The sequence below is a fragment of the Salvelinus namaycush genome, chromosome 16, assembly GCF_016432855.1.
Source record: "Salvelinus namaycush isolate Seneca chromosome 16, SaNama_1.0, whole genome shotgun sequence".
NCBI classification, from domain to species: Eukaryota; Metazoa; Chordata; class Actinopteri; order Salmoniformes; family Salmonidae; genus Salvelinus; species Salvelinus namaycush.
In genome coordinates this window covers 22,670,482-22,686,204 of record NC_052322.1, presented here as the reverse complement: position 1 = coordinate 22,686,204, position 15,723 = coordinate 22,670,482, and the positions used below count along the sequence as shown (strand labels likewise).

Here is a 15,723-nt window from a genome sequence, read left to right as displayed (position 1 = left end):
TGGGATTTGTATACCGAGTATGTCCACATCACCGTCAGACCATTTAATTGGTAAACTACATGGCAATGTAAAATGTGTATTTTTTAGTGATCCAATACGTAATATGGTACATTTATCATAATTTGGTTTTAATCCAGAGAGGATAGCAAATGTATCTAGATCCTCTAAGAGGCCGTGGAGAGATTCTAGTTGTGGTTTTAAAAGAAAACATGAATCATCAGCGTACAATGACACCTTAGTTTTTAGGCCCTGGATTTCTAATCCCTTAATATTAATGTTTGATCTAATTTTAACAGCTAACATTTCGATGGCAATAATAAATAGATATGCCGATAGTGGACAACCTTGTTTTACTCCTCTAGATAGTTTAAAACTTTCTGAGATGTAGCCATTATTTACTATTTTACACCTAGGGTTACTATACATAATTTTTACCCATTTTATAAGAGATTCCCCAAAATTGAAATATTCTAGGCATTTATATATAAACTCCAGTCGTACTTTATCAAAAGCCTTTTCAAAATCAGCTATGAAAACCAGGCCTGGTGTCCCCGATATTTCATAGTGTTCTATTGTTTCCAGTACTTGCCTTATATTATCTCCAATGTATCGTCCATGTAAAAAACCTGTCTGATTAGGATGAATAATATCTGACAAAACTTTTTTTATTCTATGCGCCAAGCATTTTGCTAGGATTTTTGCATCACAACACTGAAGTGTAAGAGGTCTCCAATTTTTTAAATGGACTGGATCTTTATATATACCACTTGGGTCCTGTTTCAGTAATAATGATATCACACCTTCTTGTTGCGTGTCTGATAATCTATCATTTATATAGGAGTGGTTAAAACAAGCTAATAATGGTCCTTTGAGTATATCAAAAAAATGTTTGTATACTTCCACTGGTATGCCATCCAGTCCTGGAGTTTTCCCATCCTTAAAGGCCCCAATTGCATCAAGTAGTTCCTCCTCTGTAATTAGGCCTTCACATGAGTCTTTCTGTACAGATGTTAATTTTACATTATTAGGGAAAAAATCCATACAATTAGTTTCAGTTAGTGGAGATGGAGGAGCCTGAAACGAAAATATATTCTTAAAGTACTTTACTTCCTCTTTCAAAATATCATTTGGTGAATCATGCGTGACTCCATCATTTGTAACAAGTTTTAATACGTTTTTTTTGGTAGCATTTCTATATTGAAGATTGAAAAAGAATTTGGTGCATTTTTCCCCATATTCCATCCAGTTCGCTTTATTTTTATAATATATTACACTGGATCTTTCTTTCTAATAGGCACTTTAGTATTGACAGCCTAATCTCAGGAGTTGATAGGCTTTAAGTCATAAACACTGATGTGATCAAGCATTGCTAAGAGCTGCTGGCAAACGCAGTAAAGTTTGAATGAATGCTTAGGAGCCTGCAGCTGCCTACCGCCGCTCAGTCAGACTTCTCTATCAAATATCAAATCATAGACTTAATTATAATATAATAAACACAGAAATACGAGCCTTTGGTCATTAATATGGTCAAATCCAGAAACGATCATTCCGAAAACAAAACGTTTATTCTTTCAGTGAAATACGGAACCGTTCCGTATTTTATCGAACTGTTGGCAACCCCAAGTTTAAATATTGCTGTTACATTGCACAACCTTCAATGTTATGTCATAATTATGTAAAATTCTGGCAAATTAGTTCGCAACGAGCCAGGCGGCCCAAACTGCTGCATATACCCTGACTCTGCATATACCCTGACTCTTGAACGCAAGAGAAGTGACACAATTTCCCTAGTAATATTGCCTGCGAACATTAATTTATTTTAACTAAATATGCAGGTTTAAAAAAATATACTTCTGTGTATTGATTTTAAGAAAGGCACTGATGCTTATGGTTAGGTACATTCGTGCAACGATTGTGCTTTTTTCGCGAATACGCCTTTGTTAAATCATCACCCGTTTGGCGAAGTAGGCTGTGATTCGATGATAAATTAACAGGCACCGCATTGATTATTTGCAATGCAGGACAAGCTAGTTAACCGAGTAATATCATAAACTATGTGTAGTTAACTAGAGATTATGTGCAGATTGATTGTTTTTTATAAGATAAGTTTAATGCTAGCTTGCAACTTACCTTAGCTCCTTGCTGCACTCGCGTAACAGGTGGTCAGCCTGCCACGCAGTTTCCTCGTGGAATGCAATGTAAATCTGATTACCGATTGTTATGAAAACTTGAAATCTGCTCTAATTAAATCGGCCATGCCGGTCAACCTCTAGTTTAAATAGACAACTCGGTGCATTCTGCTTGTCAACACTTCTTACAAAAATAAGTAGTGATGAAGTCAATCTCTCCTCCACTTTGAGCCATGAGAGATTGACATGCATATCATTAAATGTTAGCGCCCCGTGTACATTTAAGGGCCAGCCGTAATGCCCTGTTCTGAGCCAATTGCAATTTTCCTAAATCCCTCTGTGGCACCTGACCACACGACTGAACAGTAGTCCAGGTGCCACAAAACTTGGGCCTGTAGGAACTGCCTTGTTGATAGTGCTCTTAAAAAGGCAGAGCAGCACTTTATTATGTACAGACTTCTCCCCATCTTAGCTACTGTTGTATCAATATGTTTGACCATGACAGTTCAACTTGCTCAATTTCAACATTATTCATTACAATATTTAGTTGAAGTTTAGGGTTTAGTGAATGATTTGTCCAAAATACAATGCTTTTAGTTTTTGAAATGTTTAGGACTAACGGTTCCTCGCCACCCATTCTGAAACTAACTGCAGCTCTTTGTTAAGTGATGCAGTCATTTCAGTCGCTGTAGTAGCTGACGTGTATAGTGTTGTCATCCGCATATATAAACACACTGGCTTTACTCAATGCCAGTGGCATGTCGCTAGTAAAGATTGAAAAAAGTAAGTGGACTAGACAGCTTCCCTTTGGAATTCCTGATTCTACCTGGATTATGTGGACTTCACCAGACAGATGTTGCTCTCAGTTTTTGTGATGAAACCAAGGTGTAGTTTAATGTATTCTGCAACTGTGTCTTCTTATTGTTTCGGACTATATATCACAGTGGCAAGTTATATGAACTAGCAGGTTATAGAGCAAACAACGCAATTCTCACAACACATCGGTTGTAATTTGGCTTTTTTTTCTTGGCATGGCTTCCCCAGTGATTTTACCTCAGCACCGTTATTGCTCGTTGAGATAGTGCTGGGGGAGTGGGAGCCATAGAGATAACACCAGTTTTACCTCTATGGTGGGAGCGAAGCAGGTCTAGCTGGTGGTTAAGATGCTGTAGTTGATGTAGACTAATTCAGAGGCAGGTTAACAACCCAAACAACCACAGAAGGAGCAGGCCAGGGTAATAACAACAGCTGCAGTGGGCTTGCCTAATTCTTGCAAGTCTGCAAGGGAACATGAGCTCATCCCCTAACATACATGCCTGTTAATATTTTAACAGCTCACTTCAAAGCAGACCACAACAAACAAGCAAAAAACTGCCAGAATGCAATAACGAGATGGCCAACGGTTTTCCTTTTTTCTCTTTTCATTGGAATATAGCCGTCGGCTTAAGAGTCTGGGTTAGGCTAGTTCATCTTCCTTCTGTGACTTTAAAGGAGAAGCATATTGTAGAGAAGAAAATGGGACGATGGGGGAGGAGGCTGACAGGGATGGAGGACATGGTTCTGGTTCACTACCACAGTCCCATGGTCCCCGAGTGACCATCCATCAGACCTAAAGGACAGGCAGCTTCATGCTATAGGAGTGCTGCAGACAGTATTGCAGGCTAACATGTGTGGTATACATTATTCACTGCAATTTGCGGTAATACACCTGGTCCCTTCCTAGTTCAGCCATTTTGTCCTACAGCCACAAAGGAAACATGGGCAAAACCAGCAGAAGTGGGGTACCAATATGGGTCAGAAAAGTGTCTGAATAAACAGCCTTAAACCAAGGACAGCCACAGCGTGAGCCAAACAGATCCATGTCTTTACAGTAAACCTTCTGCTTAGGCTACATAGAACACACTGGGAATTGTTGAAGGTCATTTCTGACAATGGTCGATTCAACTCAACTATTGATCTACATTCAAAATAAAGCCATGTGGCACTAAAGTAATCTCTTGTGACCGACCCACTTGTATAATGGGTCCCTCTTATGTGCTATTCAAAGAGCCAGCTTCCCACCCGGATGGTACCTTTGTGTCTCTGGCTCAGTCATCACCAACATCACTCCATTCATCACTTCCCACACGCTCTCTATACCGCCAGTGTGGTTATCATTATTCAGGCATGTACTGTATCTTTCAATAGCCGGCTCAGTTCCCCGGCTTTAAGCCATTCGCATGGATCAAATGACTGGTCTCCAGAGACCATTACAAAGCCCAAATAGTATACACATGAAGTGGTGGTGGTGACTTCCCTAACAGAATGACTAAAGACAGACACACACACACACACACACACACACACACACACACACACACACACACACACACACACACACACACACACACACACACACACACACCACACACACACACACACACACACACAGGATCCCAAGGCGTGTACAACAATGCCAGCTGTATTATACACTTTATTAAGACTAATGGATGTGGCTTTGAAGAAAACAGAAAGCTGTGAAATGGAACAAACAAACAAATCACGAGGTACTTGTTGAATCATCTCGGGACCGCCGAGTGCTGAAGCGCGTAGCTCGTGAAAATCGCCTGTCCTCGGGTTGCAACACTCACTACCATGTTCCAAACTGCCTCTGGAAGCAACGTCAGCACAAGAACTGTTTGCCGGGAGCTTCATGAAATGGGTTTCCATGACCAAGTGTCGGCTGGAGTGGTGTAAAACTCGCCGCCATTGGACTCTGGAGCAGTGGAAACACGATCTCTAGAGTGATGAATCATGCTTCACCATCTGATAGTCCAACGGATGAATCTGGGTTTGGCAGATGCCAGTAGAACAACTGTAAAGTTTGGTGGAGGAGGAATAATGGTCTGGGGCTGTTTTTCATGGTTTGGGCTAGGCCCCTTAGTTCTAGTGAAGGGAAATCTTAACACTACAGTATTCAATGACATTCTTTACGATTCTGTGCTTCCAACTTTGTGGCAATAGTTTGTGGAAGGCCCTTTCCTGTTTCAGCATAACAATGCCCCCATGCACAAAGTGAGGTCCATACACAAATGGTTTGTCGAGATCGGTGTGGAAGGACTTGACTTGCCTGCACAGAGCCCTGACATCAACCCTATCGAACACCTTTGGGATAAATTGGAACGCCGACTACGAGCCAGGCCTAATCGCCCAACATCAGTACCCAACCTCACCAATGCTCTTGTGGATGAATGGAAGCAAGTCCCCGCAGCAATGTTCCAACATCTAGTGGAAAGCCTTCCCAGAAGAGTGGAGGCTGTTAGAGCAGCAAAGGGGGACCAACTCCATATTAATGCCCATGATTTTGGAATGAGATGTTTGATGAACAGGTAGGTGTCCACATACTTTTAGTCATGTAGTGGATATTAGAATAGGCTTACTTGAAAATCCAGTTTCCAATAACAGAGCAGGGAATTTAAGTATGGATGTTCTTAAATAAAAGTGACAGGGGAAATTTTACCTGTACCATCTTCACTAAGTGGAATAAGTGGATGAATTGCATATGCTATTATAATATCTTTAGTCACGTAAAATGCTTAGGGTGAGGGACTCATCTTACCTGGGGTAGAGTACTGCTGGTCTCTAGAGAAATCAATGCCTGCTCCAATCAACGTCATGATCTTCTCAATCTGAGGAGGGGAACAGAGTAGTGTCAGAGGGAAAAGACAAGATGGCTGCCACACCTCTCACCACCAAGGGGACAAGAGTTACCCCCAAGCACTGAACCTCAACACCGCAGTACAGTAGCCCACAATGAACCCTTATCAAAGCAGAACTTGGCTTTCATGACTTCACATAAACACTGAACACTTAAGATAACGGTAGACAAATAATGTACAATCTTGCTGGCCAGACTGAGGCCTGGGGGCTGTGTGAAGAGAATTGGCTAACCAAAATATAGATCTGTTAGTAAGAATTGATACAAAATGACTATGTGAGTATCATGTTACAACTGTATTTTTAGAGGGACTACTGTGTAGCCTGGTTAACTTAATTTCAAGTCTTTGCAGCCTGCAGTCAAAACAATGTAACAATGTAGCTAGGCTTAATATTACAGCATTCTAGTAATTAATGGCAAACTGAATCAGATGGGAACTGGGGTTGCATCTTAAAGTTGATGGTTTTATTTCCCTACGTCTGGGACCTTTGGGTTTCCTGCTGTCTGCTTTGTAAATTTACAATAGACCACAATATGACCACCACCAGGCGATACATGCAAACCCAAGAGAGACTTGTTACTGAATATACCACAACTGAGCATGCCTCTGACACACACAGTACACACCTTCCCCATCTCATGCATCATCCCCCTATACTACAGAGATGATACACGGGTACACAGATAATTCACCCATGCACATGAAAGCAAAACCACACACCCCCACGCAGACACCCCCAGAGACATCTCTTGACACCCATTCAGCAGCACAGCGAAGAAACAGCAGCAGTGGACCGTACAGCAGGGAGATTACACCTGTCACACACACCACAGACCACTGTCACAGCCCGCCCTCCTCCAGGCCCGGCCCTGGGATGGGGACAGAGGAGGGCCAACAAAGACTGCTGTAAGAGCTGTCAGCCACTGTCAGCCAAACACTTTCATCTCCACCATACAGGATATATGTGCTCTGTCATGAGAGACAGACTCTTTTCCTACATGAGGCCCCTTTTTCATAGTTTGGAACGGATGGTTATTTCACGACTGACACTTCATTTTATCAGTGATCTGTGATCACTTTCAATGAGAGAAGTCATTTCACACAGGATTAATTTTATGGTTTTGATGTGAAAATCCTTGTGTTTGATGATGCGGTCAAATATCAACAGTTCTTTTGCACAGTAGTAAAGAAAAAGGCTAAAAATGTAAAAGCAATGGAATTTAGTTGCCTAAAGCACTTTATGGAAGAGCCCTCTCTATTCTTTTAGACTGCATCCATGTGAGATGTCAGATGCCAGTTCTGATCCCTCCTCTCTCAGAGATCACTTCAGCATATTGTCTGATCCCCCCCCCCCCCTCTCAGATCACTTCAGCATATTGTCTGATCCCCCCTCTCTCAGAGATCACTTCAGCATATTGTCTGATCCCCCCTCTCTCAGAGATCACGTCAGCATATTGTCTGATCCCTCCTCTCTCTCAGAGATCACGTCAGCATATTGTCTGATCCCCCCTCTCTCAGAGATCACGTCAGCATATTGTCTGATCCCCCCTCTCTGAGATCACTTCAGCATATTGTCTGATCCCCCCCCCTCTCTCAGATCACTTCAGCATATTGTCTGATCCCCCCCTCTCTCTCAGATCACTTCAGCATATTGTCTGATCCCCCCTCTCTCAGAGATCACGTCAGCATATTGTCTGATCCCCCCTCTCTCAGAGATCACATCAGCATATTGTCTGATCCCCCCTCTCTCAGAGATCACTTCAGCATATTGTCTGATCCCCTCCTCTCTCAGAGATCACTTCAGCATATTGTCTGATCCCCTACTCTCTCAGAGATCACTTCAGCATATTGTCTGATCCCCCCTCTCTGAGATCACGTCAGCATATTGTCTGATCCCCCCTCTCTCAGAGATCACATCAGCATATTGTCTGATCCCCCCTCTCTCAGAGATCACTTCAGCATATTGTCTGATCCCCTCCTCTCTCAGAGATCACTTCAGCATATTGTCTGATCCCCCCCCTCTCTCAGAGATCACTTCAGCATACTGTCTGATCCCCCCTCTCTCAGAGATCACGTCAGCATACTGTCTGATCCCCCCTCTCTCAGAGATCACGTCAGCATATTGTCTGATCCCCCCCCTCTCTCAGAGATCACGTCAGCATACTGTCTGATCCCCCCCTCTCTCAGAGATCACGTCAGCATACTGTCTGATCCCCCCTCTCTCAGAGATCACGTCAACATACTGTCTGATCCCCCCCTCTCTCAGAGATCACGTCCACATACTGTCTGATCCCCCCCTCTCTGAGATCACGTCAGCATATTGTCTGATCCCCCCCTCTCTCTGAGATCACGTCAGCATATTGTCTGATCCCCCCCCCCCCCCCCTCTCTCTGAGATCACGTCAACATATTGTCTGATTTCACCTCTGGTTGAGACTTCATGCTGCCTTGAGGTACAAAACGACCATCTACTGCTCTCTACCACTACAGTAGACTAATTGAAATAAGAGGGGGGAGTTATCCCAAATTATACACATTAGACCAGAATAATGGACGTTGATTATATGTGCTTTTTCCGAGTTTGTACAAAGGTGATTGTCAGTTTCTCAGGTCAAAGCACAAAGAACCCGGCCTGGCCTCTTATGTAACCTTACAGTGGAAGAGGAGAGTGATGCATTAGCCCCACAGGAGAAGACTACCTTGGAAATCATTTTAATTGGATACCTTGGCCAGTTTGACACTTGAGGCCATTCATTATTCCCAGCAAAAAGATAAGAGTGGAAATTAGTGTTGAGAGTGACAACTGTTCAATCATCATGGGAAGATGTAGCTAACAGCGATGGGCGCAATAAAACAAGGTGAATACGAAATGTCTAGCAATTGAGCACAGGTATACTTTGAGGAATCCCACTCACTAGGTTGCTTGCCTTGCATACAAAGCAGTGAACAACAGACTACAGGTTAGACTGATGAGTTACAAGAGTATCCCCAAAAAGGTTCTTCCCAAAAAGAAGTCCTATTCACCTCCATCAAAAAGAAGAAGAGGACGGCCCCACCACAGAAAGAGAAGAGGACCAGAAGATGTATGAAGGACATGCACTCTTACACTTTCAAGGGACTGAGATCTCAGAAGAAGTAGTGTGGGAGGCATCTGCTGAGAGAGTGTCAGGTTGTTTTAATTTTCACACATTCATTTCTATCCACAAATCATTTTGGGCCCAGCAGTGCAAAATGTGTGAAACCAGACCAGTCTCCCGACATGAACAACCCTAAAAATGGAAAACATAAAACAAAAATCCCTTATGGCCATAGCAAAGGTCCTCATTGAAAAGAACATCCTGCAGGGCCTCCCGGGTGGTGCAGTGGTCTAGGGCACTGCATCGCAGTGCTAGCTGTGCCACCAGAGACTCTGGGTTCGAGCCCAGGCTCTGTCGCAGCTGGCCGCGACCGGGAGGTCCATGGGGCGACGCACAATTGGCCTAGCGTCGTCCGGGTTAGGGAGGGTTTGGCCGGTAGGGATATCCTTGTCTCATCGCGCACTAGCGACTCCTGTGGCGGGCCGGGCGCAGTGCACGCTAACCAGGTCGCCAGGTGCACGGTGTTTCCTCCGACACATTGGTGTGGCTGGCTTCTGGGTTGGATGCGCGCTGTGTTAAGAAGCAGTGCGGCTTGGTTGGGTTGTGTTTCGGAGGACGCATGGCTTTCGACCTTCGTCTCTCCCGAGCCCGTACGGGAGTTGTAGCGATGAGACAAGATAGTAACTACTAACAATTGGATACTACGAAATTGGGGAGAAAAGGGGGTAAAATTAAAATAAAGAAGAAAAAAAATATATAAATAAAAAAATAAAAAAAAGAACATCCTGCATCAAAAACTGAACTGCAATTGTGAGAGTACTTTGTTGACGAGCGATGTCCGGCTGTTTAAGGTCTTAATGCATATTAGGTCATTACAGCATCAAAACCATTTTGTAAACTATGAACCGGCATCATACAGCCATCCTGCTGATCATTTAAAGAGCTGTAGCATGTGGGCGGTATTACTCTTCTGAACTTATCTTTTCCATTATTCATTTTCAAAGTTAATCCTGATTACCTGCATGGAAGACACTGTATTTTCACTTCAATGCAGTGTGAAAGATAGAAGTGACTTTGATCCCTTTCATGCTCTCTCTCTCATCTCTATCTCCCAATTATAACACCCTACACTGAGGAGCAACACAGTCCATACAGAACAATAATCAGCCTCACCGTCACCCGAGACAGATCATAAACAGCTTTAACACACTCACACACCTCTCCATGCAGTGCCATCCGAGATGGCTCTCTTTTTACACTCCAGGTGTCAGAAAAACAACAATACTGCAGCTAAAGGCTCTGCTGACAAATAAACATGTGAAGAGCATAACAATCATGAACAGAAACACAAGCGACAGCTTGGGACTTTTTATGACAGCTAGCGACACGCTGGCTGACTCAGTCAGGTGATTTGAAAGAGCGGGGACTAAACTTCCCATCATCATCTGCTGCGTCTCCATAGCTGGCAACCTCCATACTGGCACTCCTCTCTGTGTGCTCACTAAGGATGAGGCAGATGCATGCTCAAAAGAAGGGGGACAAGAGGGGTTAGCCTGTGGAATAGGGGGGAAAGAGGGGTTCACTGAGCTTTTTTGATCCCCCTCTGTTCTCTCTGCCCCTCCCTCCTCATGAAGTCGTCCGCTCCGTGGCGCCGGCATTGATATCTTCACAATGTACACAGCACGGAACGACAGGACCCTCCTCCCATTGTATATCGCCATGCTGATGGGAAACCAATCTCTGCAGATAGATCGGCTATGTATTTGTTCATGAATGTGAATCCAATGAACCATCTTGACACTCATGGACGGTGATATTTATTTTCAAACGGGACAGGGTTATTATATAGAACTTACTCGGGATAGAGGAGTGCTGGTAATGAGAAATAACCATTATTCATGCTGGATAAAAGACAGGAAAGGGTAATAAGGACATTAACATTGTTGTAGGCTATTATTCAAAAGGACACACTGCATTTTCCAAATATCTATTTATAGTTAGCGCAAAATGTATTTTCTCACTCGTGTTTATAACAAACATTGTCCATGGTATCATTGGCTTCACTGTAAAATGTCTTCCCTTCCAGCCCTTATGTTGTAATTAACAGGAGAGGTTATTAAAATCACCCTGTGGAGGAATGCTGTAAAGTGAATACACAAAACTCTAACTGTAGCCTGCCCAGATAAAGATGAGAGGACTGTGGCGTCATTAAGGGCTCCAGGCTCTGTGTTTGCCTGAGAATAAAACCTTGGGAGTGTCATCAGTTCCTAGTAATGAGCATTGTTGGACAATAGACCCCAGCAGCCTCTGTCTCTGTCTGAGTGGCTGTACTGTACACTGGTAATCTGTCTAGGAGCTGTGGCTCTCAGGGGAAAGTGCTGGACTAATGTCATGCTACACCCTCGGCTCTTACGAAGGAATCTGCAATCTCTCTCCTCCCTTCAGCTGCAGGACATCACCCTGACACCCCCCTCCAGCATGAGGCCCCCAAGGTGCAAATAGCAGTGATTGGTGATATCACACAGATGTAGACACACCAAGCTGAGCTCCTAAACACACACACACACAAATAAGTGTGTGCAGTCTGTGCTAGCACCACTCCCCCAAGTCATAGACTGTTTTCTCTGCTACCGCACGGCACGCGGTACCGGAGCTCCAAGTCTAGGACCAAAAGGCTCCTCAACAGCTTCTACCCCCAAGACATAAGACTAATGAACAATTAATACAAATCACAACCAGACAATTTACATTGACACCTCCCCACCCCCTCTTGTACACTGCTGCTACTCGCTGTTTGTTTGTTACCTATGCATAGTCACTTCGCTCCCACCTACATGTACAGATTACCTCAACTAGCCTGTACCCCCGCACACTGACTCGGTACCGGTGCCCCCTGTATATAGCCTCGTTATTGTGTTACTTATATTATTACTTTTTATTTCAGTCTACTTGGTAAATATTTTCTTCTTGAACTGCACTGTTGGTTAAGGGAGCATGTGGCAAATAAAGTTTGATTTGATTCAACCTGGGGATTTCGGTTCCCTCAATCCAAAATATAAATTTTATATGGTAAAGAGGGGAATAACTGGTCCAATCCACTTTAGAGGCTGCAGGCCTTGACAGGCAGGTCTAATATACTGTGAAAGGTTGAGTAAATAAATCCTGATCTGAGCTGCGGATATAACAGCCTTCTGGTTCCTCAAGGTAGAGCTTATAGACCAACACACGACCAAGATGGCTTCTCACTGGGACAGATACTCATGGCGAAACACAGCACAGACTAGAGAGAGTTAATATCAGAGAAGAAGAACGAGAGCTGCAGAGCAGTGTGGGGTTTTACAGATTGAATCCATACATAGACCTAGAGAGTCTCCCATTGTGATGGGCTCTAGTCTCTATGAGCAGCATCTGCCTGATAGAATGACCATGGGTCAGAGGTCAGCACAGTGTTAAAGGTCAACAGCTAAGGAGGAAGGGGGTTTGCTACCAGGTGGGAAGGGGTTTGGTCAGAGTGATGCAAATAAAAAAATGGAGAAAGAGAGAAGAGGGAGAGAGAGCAGAGAGGAGAGACCAATCAGAGAGCCTGAACACAAAGACAACCCCCTCTAGGCTACATTGATGCATGCGCACAGCAGCTATCAGCAGTCCCCAGAGCACTTGATATATCACGGTAGAACAGTTCATTCCAATGTCAAATCAAAATCAAATTCAAGTTTATTGGTCGCGTTCACAGATTTGCAGATGCAGCGAAATGTTTGCGTTTCTGGCGCCAACAGTGCAGTAATATCAAACTTACCTAAGAGCTAGAAAATGGTACCATCTTGCCATCAATGACTTGCAAACTTCTTATTAATGTCTTCCACTATCTCTGAAGTAGAGGTTTTCACAGATCCACCTGTACCCGAACACCCGAGAACCGATCCGGGACCCGAGTAGGTCCGGTCCATTGTTCTAAATAATGTCACGGGTCTGGGTCGGATCTGTTTTGATTGTCATTAGTCTCGGGTATGTGTAATTTTAACTTACTTGTCTGGAAGGACCCATATAGATCCGAACGTGACTGCTGCAGTAAAGAGAGAAATTGTATCATGTATGCTGCTGATTTTTGCTTTTGTTGGCCAATCATAAGTCAAAGCAGCAATAGGCTACAGTCATAGAGCCTCCGTGTGGGGCAAAAGTTGGGAGAAATCTAAATCAATGGAAGATGGAATTAAAAGTTAAAAGGGAAGGATAGACTACAACAACCCAGAGCCAACAGGTAGGCTGCTACATTATATTCTGAATGGAGTTGATGTTTCTAACCAGGAGAAGCTTAACTAGCTTCTCCTGGTTTGATGCAGTCAAGACAGGTACCACATAATCATAGCTAGGTTATTTATCATCCACTATGGCAGCTATTAGTCTACTATGGCGCAAGTCGGCTTGGTTGGTTGCTGTCTCTCACCTCCCTCCTGTTGTCCGTGTCACTTGCTCACACTCCCGGTAGCCTACACAAACAGCATGGCTCCTGCTAGAGCGTCACCCCTCTCTATCTCCTTTCCCTGGCGCTTTATCAGCTCCGGTTAATAAAGTATTTTCTGCTGCTTCCCTCACTCGGATCGGAGAGGACCAGGTCTGGATCCGACCAGGTCTCAATGTTCTTGGATCCGGATGGGAAAGCATATTGGGTCCGGATGGGAAAGCCCCATGTCCATTTCAGAACGGATCCAACTTTTTGGCCCCGTGATGGCCTCTACTCTGAAGCTCAAATCTGCACAACAGAATGGAATCCAACTACAGAGGACAACTCCCAAACATGGTCCAAACTAAAAAAAGAGAAAGAGGAGAACGGAGGCCTCTCTATCCTCCAGCCACTCAGCAAAGAGTTGAAGTCCGTTCAATATCTTCAGAGGATTGTCTGTTCTATAGCCTACATCTATAGTAGTGATGGGGGAAAGAAAACCGATAGTTACATATCGGGATATTATTTTTGACGATATATCGTATCATCTCGACAATATTGCAATATTATTTTGCACGAGATGTACCCGTAAAAAACTCTAGTACTTCTGTTTATTTTTTAAATAGGGAGCCAATTTGTTTTCAGCATTTTTATTTCCATGATGATCTAAACTTTCCTCATCACTCTCTCTTGTCCATTCCAGCAAACATATGGTGAGCAATATGTTAGTGTACAGTGTCCCCCGCTGGCCACCCCCAGTGATGACACACCATATAGAGTTGGGTTTGATCTGAGCAGCATGTCCCACACAGCATGAGGGATTCAACGCTCTTATCATCCAGGGTCTCCAACGCTCTCATCTCAGGCACACAGAGAGTCTGTGAAAAGAGCTTAACCATCACTAAAAAACCAGAGTTTACATTCAACATGCCAACAGATGCAGAACAATATCATAGCAACATGGATATAATCCCAAAACACAGCCTGTGGAGTTTAAAATGCCACAGAAAATAAACCTTTAAAGTTCTCGTTTGCTTTTCCCATTTTATACTCCAATTTCAAGTAAATGAAATGCAAAAGCAAATATTTATCTGGAAACTAGGCCTATCCTTAAGGGGGCAATCAGCATTTGCTACATCCATTTTTAGACTTATAAATTAATTATATATACCCATTGATTCTTGAAGAATATAACTTATAAATGCCTCATGAGCTTAGTTCAACTATCATACTCCATGAGAACCCAAAATAAGCCTGTTTTACTCCAATGTTTGTAAACAAACACCAATCTTTTTGATATTATGGATGGTCAATCCTTGCATCCATGAATTTCTATGAATTTGAGAGTGATCACATTTCTCCAGCCCCATCACTCAGCTTTTTACTGAAACAGTGGTGGGGAGGCAATTTTTTTTTGTTATAACTGCTGATTGGCCCTTTAAAGAAAGATCTACACAACACAATTTATCAACCCCATTAATGGCAGGTAAATGAAAAGACTTATGAGCTGCGCTGTGTAAATCAGATAATTGATACTCACAAAGGCTGGCTTCATAGTGGTTATTGGATCCGTGGGGAGCGGGACAGAAAACGAAGCAAAAGTGAAGTGGGCTGTTAGATGACTGCCCTCTCTTCTCTAGTGTGTCAATACGTCTCTCTCTCTTTCTCTCTCCCCTCCCATCTGTGGGTCTACTCTAACTGGCCCACACAATGTGCCCCCTGGATTGTCATGTTCAATCTGATCCCAAGACCGAGACAAACCTGCATTAGCATGCGCCTTAAACACAAGCACACACACCCACCCACCCTGACACACACACACCCACCCTGACACACACCCTGACACACACAGCATAACAGACACACGCACCCTTAAATGCAGGCACGTAGGCCAAGACCTCATGCAAGTCAAATCTCCTTGTCTCCTCGCAAGTAGAGGCAGGCTATAGTTGTGTGTGTGTGTGTGTGTGTGTGTGTGTGTGTGTGTGTGTGTGTGTGTGTGTGTGTGTGTGTGTGTGTATGTGAGTGTGAGTGTGAGAAAGAGAAGAGGGTTTAACAAAAGGAAGAGTTAGCAGACCCAGACACACAAAGAAATAGCTTTTTTGGTGTCCTGGGACCCCTCGCCCACACGCTGTCACACAGCTCAGTAGAGTGTTCCAGAGCAGCCAGCCGTGACCAGCAAGATGGCCGCCTGCACCCGTTAGCCGGGCTGCTTCTCTCATTCGCACAGCAACAGAGAGAGAGACGGAAGGAAACAGCAATAGAGAAAAGGGGAAGAAAAAGTGCCCTACTTTCAGAGGATAGGCTATTCACAAACTTGTAAAAATACTAAACAAAAGGGCAAGGAAGCTTCTAAAACAACCAACCTTTGTTAGATTG

At 43.7% G+C, this 15,723-nt stretch overlaps 1 protein-coding gene across 4 annotated transcripts in view; it reads right to left on the bottom strand.

Moving 5' to 3' along the window:
- Positions 1–15,723, bottom strand: part of LOC120061187 (ankyrin repeat and SAM domain-containing protein 1A-like) — a 112,866-nt gene that overhangs the window by 26,603 nt on the left and 70,540 nt on the right. For all 4 annotated transcript variants that reach the window (XM_039010796.1, XM_039010794.1, XM_039010795.1 and 1 more), the window contains one exon: positions 5,728–5,797. In XM_039010796.1, coding sequence (XP_038866724.1) covers positions 5,728–5,797 — 70 coding nt within the window. The remainder of the gene's footprint in view (positions 1–5,727; positions 5,798–15,723) is intronic.